Source organism: Harpia harpyja, chromosome 5, assembly GCF_026419915.1.
Source record: "Harpia harpyja isolate bHarHar1 chromosome 5, bHarHar1 primary haplotype, whole genome shotgun sequence".
Classification (NCBI taxonomy): Eukaryota; Metazoa; Chordata; class Aves; order Accipitriformes; family Accipitridae; genus Harpia; species Harpia harpyja.
In genome coordinates this window covers 41,257,688-41,280,408 of record NC_068944.1, presented here as the reverse complement: position 1 = coordinate 41,280,408, position 22,721 = coordinate 41,257,688, and the positions used below count along the sequence as shown (strand labels likewise).

Here is a 22,721-nt window from a genome sequence, read left to right as displayed (position 1 = left end):
CCAGGTCAGGCAAAAATGCCAGTCTTGTGGGCTAGGCACGATCAGCTCTGCCAGGGATTCAATGAAGAGAACACCAGACTTTTAGCTATTTTTTCTCCAGAATGCATGGCATGGTGAGCATGCTGAGCTGTAGCTGAGGGCTGATAATAACTTTCACTTCTTGACAAAATAGAGCATCTTCTAGTTCATCATGATCTGGTCTTTGGCACGCCGCACAAGCCTTTTGTTTCTGTTTAGCTGGAAAATTCCATCATTGCTCTTCCAAAGAAACAAGTCCCTCTGAGAAATAATTGCTTTCACCTGGGAATGACCCATTTCCTGAGGGTGAATGGCAAAGAAGAGAGGGAATAGCACTGGGTGAAGATCAAACTTAAAATTTTAGACCTTGCATCCTGGGTCTGAAATGAATGCCTGGTATTTTGCCTGGCAGTGCTCGGTTCTCATCAACAATGTAGCATGAGTTCAGATGTATCCTGTTGCTAACAATTAATCACTCTACCGACCCATTCTACATAGATCCGATTTTGTAATCAATGTGGTCTCCAAGTATGTGGTAGATTTGAAAGTAATCCTACTTTCCTGACTGTGACGTTGCCGTTCACACTGCCTGTGAAAATAGTGTGGTTATTGCCATGATCTCTGGTAGGACTCATTGCTACACTTCTGCAGGGTATCTACTAACAAGGCAGACGCTGTATTTCCTGAACTTCCCTTTAAGGCTGCTTAAAGGTTTAGTTACTTGCGTGACCTGTATTCAGTGATGTAACACAGAACTTCCTTATCCTGTTTGCCAGATACAGTGTATAAAGCTTGTAAATAAATATGCATTTAATTTGCATAAATTATTAGCTTGCCAGAGAATTGTTATTTTTATCAAAGATTCTGTAATGAAAGTTTATTGTTGCAGAAATTGCTTGGGCAATCAATCACGATGATAAGTCTGCATATAGCTGGAATACTTACAAATCATTCGTCAAAAATATTCATGTTAATTAGGGTCAAGCCACCATAAAAGATAGATTCCTCTATTGAATATCATTTATCAGTGAAATGAATGTAGGGAATAGGAAGGAGAAATGCTTTTGACTTTACAGTCATAGTTTATCAAGTGCTTTCATAAAAACATCTGGCTAGAGAAGTAAACAAAACATCGATATTTCCGTTGGCTTTGACAGTAAAAGCTAATTATTTAACCAGGGTGCTACTTATTATTTACTACAAAGTACTGTTAAACCATGACAGAAGTGTTTATTTCCCATATGCAAAGAAAGGGATTGCTCCAGAGGCTGGCAACGTTACAGAAAAATTCTTTGACATTCCTTCAAAACACAGGCTGGGTTAGCACAGGATTGTCACCGTCCGATGCCCTGAATGGTGCCCATTCTCAATTGCTGCCACACAGTTTCACAGAGGACAGAGGCTTCCCTATTTGCATTTTTACTGCATTCCTGCTACTTATGAAGGGAAGACTAAGGAATGAATGGGCATAGACTGCTGATTTATCCCCAAGTACAAGGCACATTGGCAGGATTATGGAGCTGGTGATGCTGCTACCTTACTGTCATATACATAAAAAAGAATTAGTAGCAGGCAAGAATGAAAATCTGTCTCATAATTTTCACCTTTTCCTCTTCAAACCTGTCCCAGATTTTAAAAGATCAGATAAAAGATTCTGCTGTGGAATACATACATTTACACACACATACGTATTTTCTATGCTTGACAAATAACTGTAACTGAGAGGGAATGAGCATGCACAGCTCCGCTGCCGTCACTGGAAGGTGGCAGTGCTCAGTCTGTCACAGGGCCAGGCCTGGAGCCATTTTTTTCCCTTAAGCCTGTGATAAAGCACATGAACAGAATTCTTCCGTATGCATTAATCATCTGAATCTTTATAATTTAAATGTCAGCTGCATAAATTACTTTTCATGGATTAATGAAAATGAATCATGCTCTTTGTATTGTCAAGTACAAGCACAATACATTCTATGATTTTTATTCTAATTTTAAGTCGTTTGGGTGACTATAGAATAGGCAAGGCCTTGGGACGTAGACGCCAGGCGTTTGTTTGGTGGAACAGGGATGACGGCGGAGGGAGGAAGCGGTCTTTTTTGCCCTTGCATTTGTAGGGCTGGGTCACTCTGGGCAGTACCCAGTGAGGTGCTGCCTTGTCCTCCAGAAGTTCAGCTTTTGTCTTCCCGCATTAAAGGATAAATCTCTATCTGGAACGGCTTCCAGAGAACTTAAGAAGACCCGCGCGCTGACAGTAACCCTCCTTGAGCCCTCCGCACGAACACGCTGCCAGCCCACTCTAGTTAGAAGTTGCGAACATTATTCCCTTTCGTTTTCGTGAAGTATCATTTCAGACGGCCACCGGAGATAACGTACGCGCCAGCTCCATTCCCTCACTATCTCCGTAGGTAGCACCAGCAGGAGGGATCGCTCGCGTTAACAGCTCGCTCCCGCGTCCCCCCGCCTCTTCTTTCGGCGCTATCAGCAGCTGGCAGCCGGGGAACACCTCCTTTTAGATGGCTCACCTCCCAGGGAGCCGGCCCGGCGTCGCTGCTGGGGAAGCGAAACCCCGCCGAGCCCGTCCCGAGCGAGCTCAGCCAGCAGGCAGGGCGCTGCCGCCGGCGCCAGCCCCGCGTCAGCCAGGCCTCGCGCCGGCTGACATTCGGGGCCAGAGCCCTGCTGCCCGCGCCGGCAGGGCACTGCCGCCCGGGAGGACGCGCTGCTTGCGGCGCGGGCTGGAGACCCGCGGCGCGCCCGGGAAGCCCCTCGGGGCTCGCCCCCGGGCACGCAGACCCTCCCTGGGCAGCGGCGGCGAGCTGCGGCCCGCGGCCCGCCTGCCGTGCCGGGCCCTGGCCGCCCGCCGGGCCCCTTTCCGTCAGCCCTTTAGTCGGCGGCAACCTGTTGGAGCTCGGCGCGGCAGCGCTGGGAGGAGACGGGCGCCAAAGCCGGGGGCGAGGCCCGGCGGCGGCACCGAGCCCCTCGGCTTCAGGCAGCGTGAGCGGCCTCCTTCCCCGGGCGCCTGCCCAGAGGGACAGGTGACGGGGGAGGGAGCCTTGCCTCCGCGTTCGCGCTGGCGGGGGGGGTGAGCAGGCAGCGGGTGCGGGACACACACACTCACACACAGAGGAGGAATACGGATGCGGGAGTCTCACCTGAAACACAGCACCCTGCCCTTCCCCCAGGGCCCACCGCGGGCGGCGCCGCAAGCGCTCGCGAAGCGCCCTAAGCGTGTCCCTCCCGGCTCCCCCTCCTCCGCAGCCCGGCCGGCAGAAGACTACGCTCCCCAGAAACCCCGCGGGGCGGCGCGGCCGGCCCGGCTCGCCCCGCCCCCGCCCTCCCTCCGCCGCCTGGTGTCGCGGTCCCTGTAGTCCTCGCGCGCTCCCGCTGCCTTCCCCGCGCCGGGCGTCGGCCGCCGAGAAGACTACCGCTCCCGAGAGGCCCTGCGGCGCCGCGCCTGCGCCGTTAGCGTGGAAGTGCCGGAGGCCGTTGCGTTGCGGGCAACGGCTAAGGCAGCGAAGAGGCTGTGAGCGGCGGCGGCGGCTTCCGCGTTTGCCGGGGTGGGGGCGAGGAACGGCGGCAGCGGCGGCGGCGGCAGCAGCCGGAGGGCGCTCGGTGGATGGGCGGTTGGCGGGCGGCACCGGCGGCGGCATCTGTCAGGCGGCGGACGTTAACCGGGGCGCAGGGGATGAGCCTGTGAGGGCGGAGGAGCGCGGGTGGGGGTGAAGCCCGGCCAGAGCGGAGCGATGTCCCAGCCTCAGCAGCAGCAACAGCCGCCGCCGCCGCCGCCGCCGTCTCCTCAGCAGCAGCCGCCGCCTCCGGCCGCCTCCAAGAAGCGGGACCGGCGCATCTTCTCGGGCACCTGCCCCGACCCCAAATGCCAGGCGCGGCTCTTCTTCCCGGCCCACGGGCCGCAGAGCGGCGGCAGCATCGAGTGCACGGACTGCGGGCAGCGCCACGAGCAGCGGCAGCTGCTGGCCGTGGAGGAGGTGACGGACCCCGACCTGGTGCTGCACAACCTGCTGCGAAACGCGCTGCTGGGCGTCAGCGGTGCCGGCCCGCCCCGCAGGAACACCGAGCTCGTCAAAGTCATGGGCCTCTCCAACTACCACTGCAAGCTCCTGGCCCCCATCCTGGCCCGCTACGGTATGGATAAGCAGACCGGCAAAGCCAAGCTCCTCACGGAGATGAACCAGGGAGACATCTTCGACTGCTCCCTCTTGGGTGACCGCGCCTTCCTCATTGAGCCGGAGCACGTTGAAACCATCGGGTACGGAAAGGACCGCTCTGGCAGCCTCATCTACCTGCATGACACCCTGGAAGACATCAAGAAGGCCAACAACAGTCAGGAGTGCCTCATTCCTGTCCATGTGGACGGAGATGGCCACTGCCTCGTCCACGCAGTCTCGCGGGCCCTCGTTGGCAGAGAACTGTTCTGGCATGCTCTGCGAGAGAATCTAAAGAAGCATTTTGAGGAGAATCTGAGTCACTACAAGGCGCTTTTCCATGACTTTATTGATGCAGCAGAGTGGGAGGACATCATCAACGAATGTGACCCTTTGTTTGTTCCTCCAGAAGGTGTGCCAATGGGCCTCAGGAATATTCACATCTTTGGTCTGGCCAACGTGCTTCACCGGCCGATCATCCTGTTAGACTCCTTGAGTGGAATGCGAAGCTCTGGAGATTATTCAGCAACATTCCTCCCCGGCCTGATACCCCTAGAAAAATGCATGGGAAAAGATGGTATGTTGAACAAGCCGATCTGCATTGCATGGAGTAGCTCAGGACGTAACCATTATATTCCTCTAGTTGGAATAAAAGGTGCTGCTTTACCTAAACTGCCTAGAAAGCTACTTCCTAAAGCCTGGGGAGTTCCTCAAGACCTCATAAAAAAATACATCAAGTTAGAGGAGGACGGTGGTTGTGTTATTGGAGGAGACAGAAGTTTGCAAGATAAGTACTTGATGAGGCTCGTTGCTGCAATGGAGGAGGTTTTCATGAGTAAACACGGTATCCATCCCAGTCTTGTAGCTGATGTCCATCAGTATTTCTACAGAAGGACTGGTGTAATAGGAGTCCAGCCCGAAGAAGTCACTGCAGCTGCCAAAAAAGCAGTGATGGACAACCGCCTTCACAGGTGCCTCATCTGCGGGGCCCTTTCAGAGCATCATGTTCCTCCGGAGTGGCTGGCTCCTGGGGGGAAACTATATAACCTGGCAAAAAGTACCCACGGCCAGCTAAGACCTGACAAAAATTACAGTTTTCCCCTGAACAGTTTGGTGTGTTCTTACAACCCCGCAAAGGATGTGCTGGTACCAGACTATAGCCTGAGTAGTTTGACTGCTTGTAACTGGTGTCATGGTAACTTAGTGCGTCGTGTCAGAGAAGATGGATCTGTTTCGTATTTGGATGGAGACAGAACTAATACTAGGTCTACAGGTGGCAAATGTGGCTGTGGATTCAAGCACTACTGGGAAGGTAAAGAATATGATAATCTCCCCGAAGCTTTTCCCATTACTCTAGAGTGGGGTGGAAGAGTGGTGCGAGAGACAGTCTACTGGTTCCAGTATGAAAGTGACACATCTCTGAACAGCAACGTGTATGACGTCGCCATGAAACTTGTTACCAAGCACTTTCCTGGTGAATTCGGTAGTGAGATTCTTGTTCAGAAAGTTGTCAACACAATATTGCATCAAACTGCCAAAAAGAACCCTGATGATTATACCCCTGTAAATATTGATGGTGCTCACGCCCAAAGAGCTGATGATGTACAGCAAGGACAAGAGTTAGAGTCGCAACTTCCAACCAAAATTATTTTGACTGGACAGAAGACAAAAACTTTGCACAAGGAGGAGTTGAATATGAGCAAAGCTGAAAGAACTATTCAGCAGAACATTGCAGACCAGGCTTCCGTAATGCAAAAACGGAAAAGTGAAAAATTGAAACAAGAGCATAAAGGGCAACCTAGGACTGCTTCTCCTGGGGCTGTTCGTGAGGGGCCATCATCTGCACCTGCTACACCAACAAAGACCCCCTATTCTCCAACATCTACAAAAGAAAAGAAAATTCGAATAACCACAAATGATGGGAGGCAGTCAATGCTTACCCTAAAGTGCACTACCACCTTCTTGGAACTACAGGAAAGCATAGCAAGAGAATTTAATATTCCTCCATATTTGCAATGTATTCGCTATGGCTTTCCTCCTAAAGAGCTTCTGCCTCCCAAAGAAGGCATGGAAAATGAGCCTGTTCCTTTGCAGCATGGTGACAGAATTGCAATAGAAATCCTGAAAGGTAAGGAGGAAGGCAGGCAGTCTGCTTCAGCACACTCAGCCCATGCTGTGAAGCATGAAGATGTTGCTGTGACTAGTAAAATCTCATCGAAGGAACTGCAAGAGCAAGTCGATAAGGAGATGTATTCTCTCTGTCTTCTAGCAACACTAATGGGTAAGGCTGACTTCAAGTTATACTTTAAAATTGTATTTTTAAGTAGAAGATAATGTTTTACAAACTGTAGTTACATACATATCTTTTTTTTTCTTTTCTGTAACCATGGAGAAGGTTAGTTCTTTTATTCCTCTATTAGAAGAACATTAACATGCTGTCAGTGATTTGTTGAGTGTTGTGAGTTTTTAAAATGTGTATACGAGATACTTCTTCTTTCTTTGCTATAAAGTCCTCTTTTAAAAACTGCTGTTTAGAAGTTGTTGCATTTCCTCTGCTGTCTGTCTCTTTTTCCTGTCTCTCATTTGGCACACATCTGATGCGTATGTGTGTGAGCTACATGCTCTCTTTTTTCCTACGTCTCCCTCAGGCTTCAGGAAATAAATTCAGAGCAGAGGTGAGAAGGGGACGGTGAGTGTCTGCTCATTGGGAGTTTGAGGACCAAATTCTCACCTTTGTAGTAGGATGAAGTCCTGGCATTTCTCCTCACAGGGAGTTGTGTTGGTTTAAGCAAATCAACACAACATTGTCTCCTTAGTTAAATCTGCTAATTTTAAGTGATGATCTGGTCTTTTTAAAGAGCTGTGAAAAGTATTATTTCGGAATGTCAGTAGAGGAGAAACTGCAAGAATCTAAACACAGATTTGAATCCCAAAGGTGGACATAGGGTTGCAAAGCTATGCTTATAAATTGTCAGTCATGTAAATCTGACTAACTGTGAATAATTCACAGGACTTTTCTCAGCTGCCTGTGGTTTTTATTTTCATAGTTAGACTCAGGAGACTTGGACCTTCGTCTGTGTACTTTCTTCATCAGGTTTCACCGTTCTTGCTGCTTACTGGCAGGAAGTAGAACAGTAATTATACATTTAGCTCTACGAACCAGTTGAATAATAATGTTTACAGTTTTTTTGTGGGAGCCTTCTCTTTTTGCTGGAGGGATTTGGTATGGCTAAAGCATGTGATGTTTTAGAAACGAAACAATTACGTAATCACAGAGTGGTATGTCAGAAGTTCATCAAGCAGAACTTTGATTCTTTTCCAAGCCTGATTGTTTACTCCTGTGTCTCTTGCGAGATAGTGTGCTGAATCACTAGCCACCTCGTCACACTGACATTTACACCGCAGTTCCAAAGTGCAGGAAAAGGTTAGGTTTAAAAGCTGTCTTAATTTTGAGATGAAGCTTAAAAGAGTGCTTTCCTGTTTTCAGGAAATACTGCTGAAAGTGTAGTTAACTGGCTTACAAAATACTCTGATGTGCTTTAAAAGTATCTCAGTTACTTCAGCACTAAGGTGTGTCATTTTTTTACAGGTACTTATCCATAAACTGTGAGCTGATCTTGTATTCAAGAATCAATTTTTGTCTTTGATTCTCACTGCTGTTAGTTAGATTCTGCTTTCAAAGCACAGGTTAGAATAGAATTTACGTCGCCCTTCTCTGACTGCATCCATTTTGCATGACTAATAGAAGTGGCAGCAAATGATAAACCAGCCAGTTATAACAACATATGCAGCTACTGAATAAGGTGCTATTTTTATATAATCACTTTTCTCATCAGGGCTTCATTTTCCTTTGAAGATACTTGTGGAAAAAAATCTAGACAGTTGATGATTTACAACTGTGATTTTTCAATGGGGAAACAAACTCGTAAGAAAATTCCTAAGTCCTTGCACTTTCTTAAGAGTGTTGGGGTGGCAGTTCCTCAAGGTGGTATATTCAGCCTTTCTGGGATGAGAAGCCTCAGTGTTTCTCAATGACATTTCTGTACAGCTAAAAAACAGTGCTGCAAAGTTCTGAGAGTCAGCTTATTCTGCATGCTCTTGCTGTAACTTTGTTCTGCTAAAAACATTCATCTAATACAGTCAGATTAGAATGTGTAGAGGGGAGATGCTGTTGAAATAGCTTGCTGGGCCAGGCACAGTTTTTTTCCCCCCCAATGCCCATAGTGAAAGCGTGTCTTCAGACATCTATAACTATTCATTCTGGATGCTTAAAAGCTTTTCTTTCATACAGGGTCTCCTGAAGGCTGACTTGATGCTTCTTTTGTATTTCAGTTACTAGAATTTTTCTTTTCTGGTCTCAGCTAGTTAACTTATTAAAATTTTAGACCACGTTCTTTAATTTTTCTGTATATAATTTAAAAATAAGCCCTGGGAAATTAGATACTGTAATTTCTGGACCACTTAACATATTAGGCATTATTTTTTTATAAAGCTTTCTCCTCTTTTTTTTGTTTAGCTCAAAATACAGAGTTCTATAGGGAAATGACTAAAGGAATTGTAATTTTACATTAACATAGTTAAAACATTATATTTTTAAACAATTTAATTACACCCATGCAGAAGCACTCTGGATACGTGCAAGCCAAGTATGAATCTATATTGATCATTTTGTTTTGCATTGGTGAATTCATCAGTGCACAAGAAATCAAAATAGCCAGGTTTACATTAAATGTATTAATTGATACCATGATTTGCTTGGATTTAAACAGCTTGTTTTTAAGCCAGCTGTAGTTCCCTGTAACCTATGTTTATCAACTGAGCTTTTGGTTTGTTTTGCACTTTTGTGTGTCCCCTCTGCTGTATGAAGTGATGGTCTTGGGCTTCCACTGGCATAGGTTAGTCTGCACCTGCTCTTTTTCTGCAGTGTATGAGGCATGCTTATGGGTAGGATAGTCTTCATTTGTTGCCATACCTTAATGTCGTGGGCCTGAGGTCTGGTCTGAGGGAGTGTGTACTGGAGTGGGAACAGTGCAGAGAACATAACCTCTTTCATAAATGTAGTGTCTTGAGGGAGTTTTTAATCTAAATGATCACCCAAATTAACTTGTGACCTGTAAGCATCTTACTGCCATGTTAAACAAAACCAAAACAAACAGTAAAACCCAACTAGCAACAAAAATGTGCAAACCTCAAACATAGTTCAGTTGAATCACACACACTAGTTCCTCTGATCTGGGAAAGTCCAGCTGTAATTGTGGGGTTTTTTGGTGTTCCAATCAGAGATCTCTTTATCAAAACAGTATCATTAGTTTGTGTTTCTTTCAGTGGCTGATGCTTTTGTTTTGTGAGCCCTGCTCTCCATACTTTTCTGCATGTAGTCCTTGTTAATGTTGCATAAAAGGCTATCTAAACGGTGATGCTTCTCTTGTACAAGGCTTGAAAAATCATGCCCAGAGCAAACAGGGAATCTTTCCTTGGAGAATGCCACTAATGTGTAAAACTGGGCTGCTTCTAAAACTCTGGTGGTTGTCTTGTGGCAGGGAAGGGAGCCCTTCAAATAAGAACGGATTGCTAGATGCAGCAGTATAGGAGTCCTTAGTATGGAGTCAGCCACTGTGTGGCTGCTGGCTGTGGCCTTCCCAGGCTCTGGTAAACTGATGACTATTCTGCTACTTATCAGTGTAGTGGTTATTGTGATTCCCATGGGCAGTATTTAAACCATCAGGAAGACTTGGGGGAAAATGAAGAGCCACAGCAGTGATGCTCTGGAGCCACTGTGTATAGGGATGTGCATTTCAAAATGTAAATGAGAATAAAGATGCAGGGTAGCAGTGAACCCCTTTTGAAATAGCAAAAACATTAGAGCGTTATCAGTAGCGATTGTCGTCCCTCCATACAGCTGTTTGAAGAAGAGGAAAAGCTGTGGCAATAGTGGGGAGGAAAAGAGAATGCTCCTTTAAAATTTTGTTTGTTTGTTTGTTTTTGTTTTTAGTGGAGTCACTGAGAGCTGGAGAGGAGCTTCAAATTTATTAGCAAGTCAGTAGACAGGAGTTATCAGGCTAAAGCCAAAAGACTAGACCTCCTTCTTCAGTAGATCATGGAAAATAAGAAAGAATAGTAGTTGGTTTGTTACCTGGATGTTCTTGCCAGGAAGTGGAGGCCAAATCTGTGAGCTTGATGTGCAAATGAATGTAATGAACCAGAGCATATATGGTTCAAGGGAATACATTTAAAATTAATCAGATTATGTAGGTATCCTGGCTTTCAAATGTGTAAAGACAAAACATGATGAAGATGCACTGTACCTTTTTAGAGTGAATGGGGACTTGAATAACACCTGAAGTGGAGAGGTGAGCAACAGAATCCTTCTGGTGGGGGGACGGATGAGCAGGGGAGTGTGCGGAGTCCCATGCCTGTCAGGGAAGGGAAACGGAAAAGTCAGAGAGTGGCTTGAAGGGTTTCAAATGCCACTGTCGCGAGTGTGAAACATTTTCTCACCTGAGGCAGGTGGGATAGGAGAGTAGCCACAGTTACCTTGTGGGATGTGCAGTAAAGAAATGCAAGGAGGGATTCGTATGTGCTCTGTATTCAGTATGTGGAAGCTATTAAAAATAACTTTTTACTTCTATTTTGCTCTTAACGGCAAGCAAAGAAACATTGGTGGGTAATACTTCACAGCCTCACACATTCCAGCTACGTCTAGTCTAAGTAGTAAGGGCATCCAGTTAACTTTAGGTGATTATTTACGTTCTCCAATTTTACTAGAAGATTGAGAGACATGGTTATTGAGATTTTGATGCCTAAAGAAGGGTGCAATTTCTATTTAAAGTATCTCAGTATGTTTTCTGAATGTTTGGTACAAAGCAGAAAAAGCCATTTTCTTTGAAAAGGTATACACGCAGTAGTTGTTTCTGCGTCAGGAGGATGGAATTTATTGGTATGTTTTGTTTGCACTATTTTCACAGCTACATCACATGTCACTTCTCTGAAGCAGGTAAGTGGTTAGCAAAATGAGGAAAAGGTTATAGGTAAAAATGCAGATCTGATCTGATTTAGCAGGTGCTATTAAGTCACTGATGTTCTGTCACTGTAACCCAATTTTTCTGTTCTTTATATTCCTTTCCTTACATAGTCTAGGGTTTTTTTTTCCTCTCAGTGGCATTTAAAGTTGTCACATTTAAATGCCATTTTTGGCATCTTTGCAAAATGCCAGTTACACAGGACTGCTGGGGCCTCACAGTTGGTATTTTGTTTCTAACTCTCAAGAAAAGCAAGGTACAGACACAGCTTCTACGCAGCTGCCTGTGTGGACATTTGTATCTCAGCTACAGTATAAAGTCTGCTGTATGGCAGCTGTGAAATTGAGATCTGATTTTTGAGCAGGTGTAGGGATATAGAATTGAGGTTTTAATGTGCAAGTGTATGTGCTTGAATTTTGGAAGTGTGTTAGTAATTTCCTTAGTTTTATGTTGAAAGCATGGGTAGGAGGGGAATGGAGACTTGTGTGTAGGGCCTGGCAAAGAACCAGGATCTGCAGCTTGGATCAAATCAAATTTGGGAACCTTTGTACTAGAACATGTAGGATATTTGACTGCAGACGGTGGTATGTTTTCCTGAAAGTTTCTCAATCTCCTGGGATCCTGTTCTATAAATTTGCAATAAAAATTCAAATCCTTAATTGCATGGAAGAGAGAGAGGATTCAGCTTTTAATTCAAGGAGTTAAATTTTCAGCCATTGTCCATAATGTTAAAATAAGACTGTTTAATGATTGTGTTTGATTTTTACAGGAGAAGATGTTTGGTCTTACGCAAAGGGGCTTCCTCAATTGTTTCAGCAGGGTGGAGTATTCTACAGCATAATGAAGAAAACCACAGGTATTTTTTGGTTTTGTTTTTATTCCTTCCTTCCTCTGTCTTCAAATCTTTAAAGTTGTAAATTGGTATTGAGTCACCTGTAAGCATAAATATATTTTTATTTTAGTACCGTGGTACATTTTCATTTTCATAATATTGTAGAACTCCTTATGCTCCCTCAGAGAGCCTAAGACTAGGGAATCTGAATAAGACTAGTTCATTCAACTTCAATCTCTCCTTTTCTGAAATTTTCTCTAGAACCATACATCTCCATTTAAACTTCCTGAATTGTACAAAAAAACTTCAGTAAGTCAACTGATTCCTGCCCCCCTTCCCCCCGGAAAGATCAAACAAAGAGACGATCATAGGACGTATTCCTGTTATACTTTAAAACACTTACTGGATAAGCAGTTCATCTTTCTAGTGTGCTTCTTAGTAGATATTTTATACAGTGGTACTGCATGTTTTAAATCTAAATGGTTGGTTAAATTTGTCTTGCTAAGATTGTTGTTCAAAAGCAAACCTATCTATACCCCTTCTTGCGTTGATAAATGTTGCATCTTGGACTATGTGCAGAATAACCAAGCAAGGAGTTAGAGTGTATTTGATTTTTAGACGACTTTACAAATACTGCCTACAAAGAATGACATCTGTTTCTTTAGAGAAGAAAGTATTACTCAGTTATTTTCTCTTAGTTAAAGTTTATTTCCTTATTGAAGTCTTTGCATTCATAGTTCAGCTCTTGTGACTTCATCTGTAATAATGATTCCTTTGTTGCTTTCTTACTGTTTGATTTCTTCTTAGGCAGTTTTATCAACCTTAACTTAATCTTGGTTATTTCTGGAAATGGGTATTTTACCATGTAATTTCTGTTCTGTTTGCAGTAATTAAAATGTGTGGCATACTCAATACCCGCTACCTCTCATTGAATTATTAGCCTGGCTAATAGAATTAGCATGCAAGTGTCTTATAGCAGATCTGTTTCCTTTTAGTTTTCTTTCTTTTAGTACGCTTGTACAGTAAAGACTGGTGTATTGTTTGTGGCAAGTGAATTAGCTTAAACGGTGCCTGATGAAAAGGACATTTTGGACCGATTAATGACTAGCCAGAGTTGAGAACCTGAAATGAATCTAAGGGATGAAAAATGCCTGACTTAAAAGTAATTTTTGCCAGCTGACAATGTAAGAACTAAGGCTGTGGGAGATGGTATTCTGTATTTGAACATTATTGGATTTCTGTGTGTGCAGGTATTTCACACTACCCTGGTAGGTAGAATTACCGTTTCAGCATTAACATACTTGTATGATCTCAACATTTTATGAACTACGAAATTTCCACATTAAACAATTACAGTGTGCAGCAAGCTATTTTTTTCATTTAAAGAAGCTCCTTAAGTATTTGTAATATTTGAGTTAATGTAATAATGCAACTATTTTACTGGACATTTGGAACAAAGCTTTATATCAAGTGTAGGTACTGTTAATCAATTGAAATTTGATTTAGTAGATCTTGTTTAAGATCTTATTTTGAGATTTCAGGATTGCAATTTCAGAGGCAGTTTTGGTCTACCATAGAAGCTGTTACAGCTCTCTTTTGCAAGTGAAGGTTTTGCTGGTAAATGATGTAGCCAAAATATGTTCTTCAGGCTAAGTTAGACAGATAGGTGTTTGGGGTTAAATTTTGTTCTGTGTGTGTTTTGGCTGTTTGGTTATTGGTTCCCATGGATATATAAAGAAAGGAGCTAAGTGTTTGAAGTTCTCAAAATAAAATCTCATCTGTAGATTCTCTGCAACTGTAAAAGTGTGTGAATCAGAAGCTGTGGAGGATGACTGAGATTGGTCAGTTGGTTCATCAGTATAAAACCAGTTTAATAACGTTTCAAATTATTTGAGTGACCTTTTTCATTGATGCCCGGAATACTTGTTCTGACTGCGTTGTATTTGATAACACAGAAGTAGGATTTTCTTGTGTTTCTTCCATTCTGCATAACTTCTGGTGTTTTTCTTCAAGAATTGTAAGAGAATGCAAGGAAAAATCCTGTTAATTTACCTATTCCTGGCACTTTTTAAAAAGTGGTTTTTTTATTGTAGCTCTCCTTGCATAGCTTATAGAACTGAAGAGAGTTGTTGCAGCCAAGTTTTCATCTGCAGATAGCTTTTACCTCACAGAAAGCTGTCATGACTGAAGTGATACCTTACAGCTTTTACTACAGCCTGTATGGGACAGAGTTGAAAGAGTTATTTTGTATTTTATAATGATAAGCTGGAAAACCGAATGTTGCCCATTTTTGACACAGAGCAGCTTCAGAACTTAAATTTGACTAGTGAACTCTCAATTTTAGCAGATAGGTCAAATTTTAAGTGGGACAGTGAAACAAATAGCAGATCAAAAAATATTATGCCTCATTTGTTTTGTAAAGGTTAGTAGTTATAATCTCCAGGACTACTAAACATAGTAAGCTTGAAACTCTTTTGTTTATCTAGCAACATTTCCTCTCTGAGAAGAAGACAAACAGCAAATTTGAAGTTCCTCAGCCTTAGCAGCAGATGTACCCCCTGAAATCCTCTTACAGTTCTAACTAGCGTGGAAAAGGTCTTAAAGAGTACTTCTCCAGATAGACAGTGATTTGAAATGTGCTTTTTGGCAGTTTTCTGGGGGTTTTTTTGTCTGTCTGTTTTTTGTGTGGTTTTGGGGTGGGTGGTGGTGGTGGTAGTGATGGGGTTGGGCTTGCTTTGTGTTACTGAAAGCATATACTATTTCTTTAACTTCTGTTGTATTAGAACTCCAAGTCCCAGCAAGGTGGTTGGTTATTTTAACTAGTAATACTACAGTCCTGCCTCTTCATTAGAATCACGATTGAAAGCAGTAGCATCTTAGGGGTATACTGTGATTGCTATCATATGGCATACAAGCCTAAATTGTTTTTCTCCCACAGTAGTAAGTTTCAGTGTGTTTTTACATACTTGATGCAGTAAGTTTGAATACAATAATTACAGTGTATTCAGAGCATGCCTTAAAATATGTTAGCGTGTTGAATAACTTTTTCTATCTTTATAGGGTTGGCTGATGGCAAGCACTGTACTTTTCCACATCTGCCTGGTAAAAACTTTGTGTACAATGCAGCAGAAGACAGATTAGAGCTGTGCGTGGATGCTGCTGGGCACTTTCCTATTGGTCCTGATGTTGAAGAGTTGGTTAAAGAGGCCTTAAGTCAAGTGCGAGCAGAAGCTACTTCAAGAAGCAGGGAAGCAAGTCCTTCACACGGAATGCTGAAGCTGGGTAGTGGTGGAGTAGTGAAAAAGAAATCTGAACAACTACATAACATAACTGCATTTCAAGGAAAGGGCCACTCCCTAGGAACTGCATCTAGTAGTCAACAACATGATCAAAGAGCCAGGGAAACACCACTTTTAAGAAAGCATAGCACAGAAACGGACTTCAGTCCTTCTGCTAAAATTGAGCCTTCTGTATTCACAGCTGCTTCTGGTAACAGTGAGCTTATCCGAATTGCGCCGGGAGTTGTGACAATGAGAGACAGCAGGCAGCTTGACCCCACTTTGATTGAGGCACAGAGAAAAAAGTTGCAGGAAATGGTCTCTTCTATTCAGGCTTCAATGGATAGACATTTGCGGGATCAGAATACAGAGCAGTCAGCATCAGTTGATCTATCTCAAAGAAAAGTAGAGGCAGTGAGTTCAACTGCTAAAACTGGGAGCTTTCAGGCTGGCTTACCCGAATCGTTTTCTGCACCAGGTGGTACTGAACACTTGAATACCGAATCAACTGATGGTAACGTGGTGAATTCTGTGGGAACAACATTCCCTGCAAGGTCTAAAGCACAAAAGGGAAATTCTGTTGAGGAGCTTGAGGAGATGGATAGTCAAGATGCAGGAATCACTAGTGCAACTGAGCCAATGGATCACTCTTGATAGGTTAAAATCTAATAAGGGTAGAAGAAATTACTGTTCAAATCTAATGTTTATTGGCTGGGCCACACAAAGTGATTAGTTATTAAATCTTGTATGTATGTCAAAGATTATATCATCTTATTCAGTGCATGATAAGCGTGTGATTGGCAATAGCTTTCAATATTACCATACTGCTGCCCAGGCTGGCTCTGTTACCTGTAAATTAGTTGTTAGGAAATGCACTGAGATGAATATCTGCTGTAAATGTGGGTTCTTGAAAGTTCTTTGTAATTTTTAATTCCTTAAAAGTCTTAAAATTTAAGCCCATGCAAGGTTCTTACCATGCTAGTTTAAGGTCACTGGAAAGGCTAGAACAGGCAAAACTAGAAATGTGACAAAGTTAATCCTGTCCCAGGTATTTAATTCCACTCAAAAATACACTGTAAACATGAATTATACATAAATTTCAAAAAGCAACTGAAACTAAACTTCTGCTAAATTTGATAATGCAGCATATACAGTACTTTAATTACATTGTGCTGGCACTTCCTCCAATTTAAAAACTTTTTCATTCATACAGCTGTATACACTTCTCAGAAACCTTAGAATAAGTGTTACTTAGTAAACTCTCTAATTTCTGCGTATGTCAGTTTAAGCAAGTTAAAAAAAAGGCTACTTAGCGTATGATGAAGATAAAGTGAGTGTGGTGTGGTTATGCATGGCTGTCTGAGCCAACACAACCATTTTGGTGCTCTGTTAGTAAGGGATAGCATGTTTTATTTCCTCCCAAATACCAAGCTGGTCAGATGTCGTGCAACTTTTAATACAACTACAGGAGAGAAGTTGGCGATTGCAAGAAACAACAAATGTTCAATGGGAAATCCATTTCTTTTAAAAGACTTTGATTGCTAGCATTGGTTAGTAATGGCAAAAATTAAGTAGCAGCTGTCCTATTCAGAGCAAATTAACAATTTATTGGAAGGAAATGGTTCTCTTAACATATATTATCCTAAAGTGTTCAGTGATAATTGAGCTTTTGGAAGCTCACTGTTTACTCCATGGAAACAAGGAATACATGCTGTTTCAGTGTCTATAAAGACTACCCACCTCTATTAGCCTCACTTCAGTTTGTGATGCAGGTTTCCCTGCATCAGTGATAATATAGCTGGTATCCACTTAAGTAGCGTGTTCATCAGACCTGCAGTGCTAGTTTTTAAGAAGCAGCTATTGTGCTTCCTCCCTAAGAATGGAATGTGTATCTGATACTGCACTTTGCTTCCTGTCTTCATAGTCATATTTAAATGCACTATTGTTGCTTCCTCTAATGGTAAAATAACATTGAATGGATAAAAGATGTTAATACAGCTTCAAAGGAATTAAGAGCATTTAAATATTGAAGTCTGTGTTTGTGCAGATGTGGGTTTTTACCAGTTCACAAATGTTGTTTGTATTGTATATGTTTGTATTCAGAAAAGTCTCCTCACTTTCTACATTTCTAACCAGTTAAACAGTTCTAAGCATTAGTATGATAGAATGTCCCATGAGGGAGGATTTATTTTTGTATGTAAAAATTAACTGAAGCAAGTCACTTAAAGAAGAGCCCCCATTTTGTCAAAGTGAATTAAAATGCCTCTGTTGATTAACTTTCTATGTAGAGGGAATAAATATTTTATGATTTAGTACACAACTTACAGGTTAAAAATAAGAATCACCTTTTCACAAATAAATGAAAAATTTTAAGATCTCAAATTGCTAATCTGTAAGTTAGCAATTTGGAAGCTTGGAATGTATGAAGTAATTTGGCTCACCAGAACTGACCTTGCTGATGCACTGATTAACTGGCAGGGCTTATTCAATGAGAAACAGGATGCACATGCAGCAGCTGGAAGCCTGCCATGACTTCTGAAAACATTTAGTCTCCCATGAATCAGTCTAGCTGTCTGAAGGCTACTTCTATATAGAAAATGTTGAGTAGAGGCTTGTGCTTTGTCACAGTGTGAGGTTTAGAAAAGTATAGCAGTGGCAAGTTCCTGGGAAGGAGTTTGAGTCAGGGGAGGCTGAGGGGGAGGAATCTCCTGGATCTCTTGCATTTAGACAAGGTAACCATCACTTAGACATTTTTAACCTTTTCTTTGGAAAAAGAAGTCTTCCTCGGCTGAAAAGATATGGGCAGTGTATATGAGAGAATTTTAAGTTTGAAATAAATTGAAATATTTATTGCACATCGTCCTTATTTCAAGGGAAGATGCTTACTTCTTTCATGCCTTTCTGGTAAGACTACAGAAGTTTGTGTGCCTTTTACTGAAAGAGGAAAGGCTTGGTTTAATTTTGACACACTTCCCATTTTAGCAGTAATTTGACATTTTCCTTCTTATCTAAATAGACACAGGTAATAGCTCTGTTTGACTCGCCCTTAGTGTCATCTCGGGTCCACTCAAGTCACGTAGACCAGAACCTTCCAGTTCCTAAAACAAAATGGTCTCAAGAAGGAATGGTAAAATGGTGTCAAAATCACAAGATCCGCTGATGTGAATTCCTCTGGTGTAAAGCAGGATTGTGCATATTTCTTTGCAGTGTTCTTATTTCACATAGCCTTCTCACGCATTTAAATACCAGTGTTTTTGAGAAAGATGGCTTTTGATACTCTCAAGTGAAGCTAAACTTCATCTACACGCTGGTGAGATGTGTAACTGTACAGGAGAAGTGAAATAAAGAACACTGAAGTGTAAGTTTGAAGAGATGTTTCATTTGATTGCTAGCAGTGGGTGCAAATGTAAGCTGAAGCAAATCTGTGTGCCTGTCTTGGGAGCACTTGTGTGCTTATTAGATTTACCTGTTAGAGTCAGGAAAATGGTGGTGGGGTACAAGGGCAGGGAAGACATTGACTCGTGGATGTGAAGCCATGTCAGTAGGACATCTGAAATAGTGTGAAGAGTGTCCCTTTTCTCACCCCCCCTCCCCAACTTCTTGCTACTGAATTGCCTGTGGATGGAGGCTGTGGTTCTAAATTATTTTTGAGTACCTGCCTTGATTACTTGCTTGTCTAGGGGCCAACCACCTTCTACACAGTGTCTCATGGCAAAGAAGTCTTAAATTATTTGAAAATCCTAAACTTTACTATGGCTTAGTACGTATAACCTAAATGAAAGATGATTACTGAAAATATAGGCCCAGTACAAAAAAAAAGGGGGGGACAATTAACTAGATTGCTGGTGAGCATATGGGAAACCTCAGGAGAACAGATCAGTTTTCCAGGCAAATGCAAGATTTTTACTACTTCAAATGGCTGGCTGCTTAGTAAGGTTGACTTTTTGATACTGCTGTTTCTCTGTGACTTGCTTGCATTTCAGTGAGGGAAAATAAATAGCAGCTTTTCAGAGGAAATCATATAAATATATTTGGGATGCCTTCACTATTATAGTCACAGAACAGCAATGTATATTGTTGGTTTTGTGAATCCCATATAGTTTACTAATTGTCTGATAGATACAAAATGTGAGCCAGGGGTTGCCTCTGGCAGAATGCTCTAGCAGCGTCACAGAGGCACAGTGCCACAAGGCTGTATGCTAACAACCCAGTACAATAGGCATACTTTCAAGACCAAAATGCTTAATCTACAATCTTTCGAAAAGTAGAATCTATTGTCACTGTCACAAGGTTAGCAGAGTCGCTTGCTACTTTTTCAATGCGCTGAAAATGCCAGGTAATAAAATTCATAGTATGCTTACAACTGGGAGAGCGATGTTCAATCTGAAATATATGAAAAATGAATGATTTAAGAAGATGCCACTGTTATTTCTACATTTGTTTGGCTCCCATTTTCAAATATCAGAATCTACATGCTTTTGTAAAATAATAATAATATGAAGTTGATCCTTCCGTTAAAAAAACCACAACAGTAAGTGGTTTCTTTGTTTTGCTTGTGGATATCAGATTAGCTTCTTAAAATTGAAGAAGTTGCTTAAGATCTTTAGAATGCAGGATTCCCTCTGAGCCCTTACGCCTGCGGTTGAGCAATAAGAGGTTGAAACATGAGTGGTATTTTCAGAATTATTTTACGTTTAATGAGGATTATTGCCAAGAAATGAAAGAGTGCACTTTTAGGAGGGAATGCTATTTAAAATGTATAAATAAGAATTAAAATAGTGTATATATTTAGAAAACAAATCTTTTTAAACAGTAAGTGCTTTACATGTTGAATTAAAAATAAATTAGCATAGAAACTATATCATCTTCACAGTACTGGCTGTTATCCAGCACAGTTTGGTTTGTTTTATTTGTGATTGCTGTACTAATTATATTTGATTTTTTTTATCTGTAATGTAACAATAGTGTATTATAACAGTATATAGTGTACTATACTACACTTCACTGTACAGTATTTGGAATTTTCTTTGATTGCTATATTAAAACTGTAAGTTAAAACATCTGCTTTGGTTTTATAAGGTGCAACTTTTGTCTAGCCTTTCACACATTAGCCTGTTTAATTAACACTGATTTGGCTGCAAAATGAATGAGTTGTAATTATATTAACTTCTGCATTCTACATATAAATTGCAATATACTTGCATACATGAATACTAGTACAGAAGTTGAAGAACTGGTACGAATCTTAGAAAAGTAAACTCTGATGTCATCCATCTTGCTTTAGTTATGTTTCTGTTTAAAAGAAACTTTTTTGAAAGAAAAACTCTTTATGGAAAAGGTTTTTTTGACCTCATACCTGTTCTGAGTATTTCATTAAGCACATAGGACCTTTGAATTTGAGAGATTTTTAAAACAGGTTTTTATATATTTGAGACCAAAACCTGAGATCTGAATCTTTTTTTCAAAGTTGTCACCAAGAAGGTGTAGAAAAGCACTGACCAAGTCATACATGACATTTAAGATATCTTGCAATCTGTGGTTTGAAACATTGGTCAAAATGTATTTCAAGGCAAAATTTTAATGCATGCATGTAATATGCAAGTATGAATAGTGTAATTTGGAAGAGCTAGGCTTTTGAAAATTTCGCAATACTCAAAGATGAACATGTTGACAACTACTTAAATTATCTCTGTGCTTTTTCCACCAGCTACATGTGGTACTTTGTTTCAAAAACTGGCTGTATTCATAACTTTTGAGCCTAAAAAGAAGTCATAAAACCCATCTGCAAAACTCTGTGTCACTTCTTCCTCTATTTATTGAAAGGCTTTAATTCAAAGTGTGCTAGCATTAAAGCATTCTTTAAATTGATGGGTGTAAATATACGGAGTTAATTTTGATTGCATGTCATATCATGAAGAATTGAAAATTATCCTTTGGAAGATTTGTATTTCAAAGGCTTAAAATGGTTAATGGTAAGCTAGAAATTTACTCATCTTTATTGATGCAGTGTTTATAATCTGAGCCAAAACCAGTACTGAATGTATGAAGCAGCAAGTTAAGAGTTCTTTCAAAGTGTTTTCATTTTTCTTCTGCTATTAATTGTACAGCCTTAGTATCTGTCTAAATTTTTTTTTTAATTTTAGATTGGAGTTGTTGGGTTTGTTTTTTTGTTTTTTGGTTTTTTTTTCTTAGGTATGTCCATAGCAAATCTGTTCTAACATGCCTGCAAAACCCCAGCTTCCTGCCAGAACAAGACCCCTCATAACATAATTTTCTCCCTGGGATCAGGGTGAGAGTGAACCTTGGATGTTCATCAGCATGTGTAAGTGAGTTGTGGAAGGTGCTTTTGGTATTACGAAGATCAATTCAAACACATATTGACTGCAAAAGTTAATAGAAACTGTCGCTTTGCTTGATGTGGAGTTTATTTTATTGAGGCTTGAATATGTGTTGGCTTCCACTGATCTGTGATGTTTTGAGTATTTACTGCTTAATGATAGGTAAAGAAAAGTAGTAGTGTTTGGATCCATAGTAGACTTGATGGCTAAGCTGACATTACAGAAACCAAGTTGCCACAACTGATTTGAAATGGGTTATTCTGATTTGAGTTACTTAAATTGATGTACACTGGGTGATTCAGAACGTTTGTTAATATTGTCCAAGCCATTAGGCTTCAGTGTAAGTATGACCTCTGTTGCAATAACTTGCAGACATTTTAAGAGGCTTCAGAAGAGACTATTATTCTCTGTTCTGTTAATGAAAGGCATTGATTTGATGATTACGAGATAGCTGCACAGACTTGTATTTGGACTTTATCCACCTCTGTTTTTTTAAATGACTACCTAATTTTGTTTTCTGATGGAAATAATACTTCTAGTGGCTTGTCTTGCTGGCAGCAAATCTAATTTCACTTCTAAAGTGATCCTGTAGATCTGGGCTGAGTCTGTGCTGTTTGGAAACTTGTATTCAATAAGTAAAAAATTAAAAGAAAGATGGCAGGTGGAAGGAAGTTACCAGAAATTAGAAGAAGGTTTAGAAGATGCTGTGGTTCTTATTAGCCAATAGTCTGTGGAGCCTGGCTGCATGAAATGCACAGTCATTTCTTATACACCTTTAAGGCATGGTTCAAGCAACTTCTTTCGGAATAAGAAAACTTGATTTCATAGGCTATTTTGTCAACTCAGTATATAAGATTTTCTTTAAAATGAAGCTTTTTCAGATTGTCACATTGTTGTAGAGAGATACTTGCTGGATGCTACCTCCTAATCCTAACCTCTCTCTTCTCTCTCACATGCATTTGTGCAGACTCTGCAAATACTAAAGAGGTCTCTTCTGATGTTGGGCTAGCTTTCCTGTTTGCTTTTCATCTGCCATTTGGACTTATATATGGAATAATTTTTACCATGGACGTTTTTGT

At 41.4% G+C, this 22,721-nt stretch overlaps 1 protein-coding gene across 1 annotated transcript; it reads left to right on the top strand.

Annotated features, from left to right (window-relative positions):
- Positions 1-3,526: 3,526 nt before the first annotated feature.
- Positions 3,527-21,172, top strand: VCPIP1 (valosin containing protein interacting protein 1). The gene is made up of 3 exons (XM_052787229.1): positions 3,527-6,456; positions 11,964-12,050; positions 15,087-21,172. The coding sequence occupies exons 1-3, from the start codon at positions 3,756-3,758 to the stop codon at positions 15,956-15,958; spliced, it is 3,660 nt and encodes a 1,219-aa protein (XP_052643189.1). The 5' UTR covers positions 3,527-3,755; the 3' UTR covers positions 15,959-21,172.
- Positions 21,173-22,721: the final 1,549 nt, after the last annotated feature.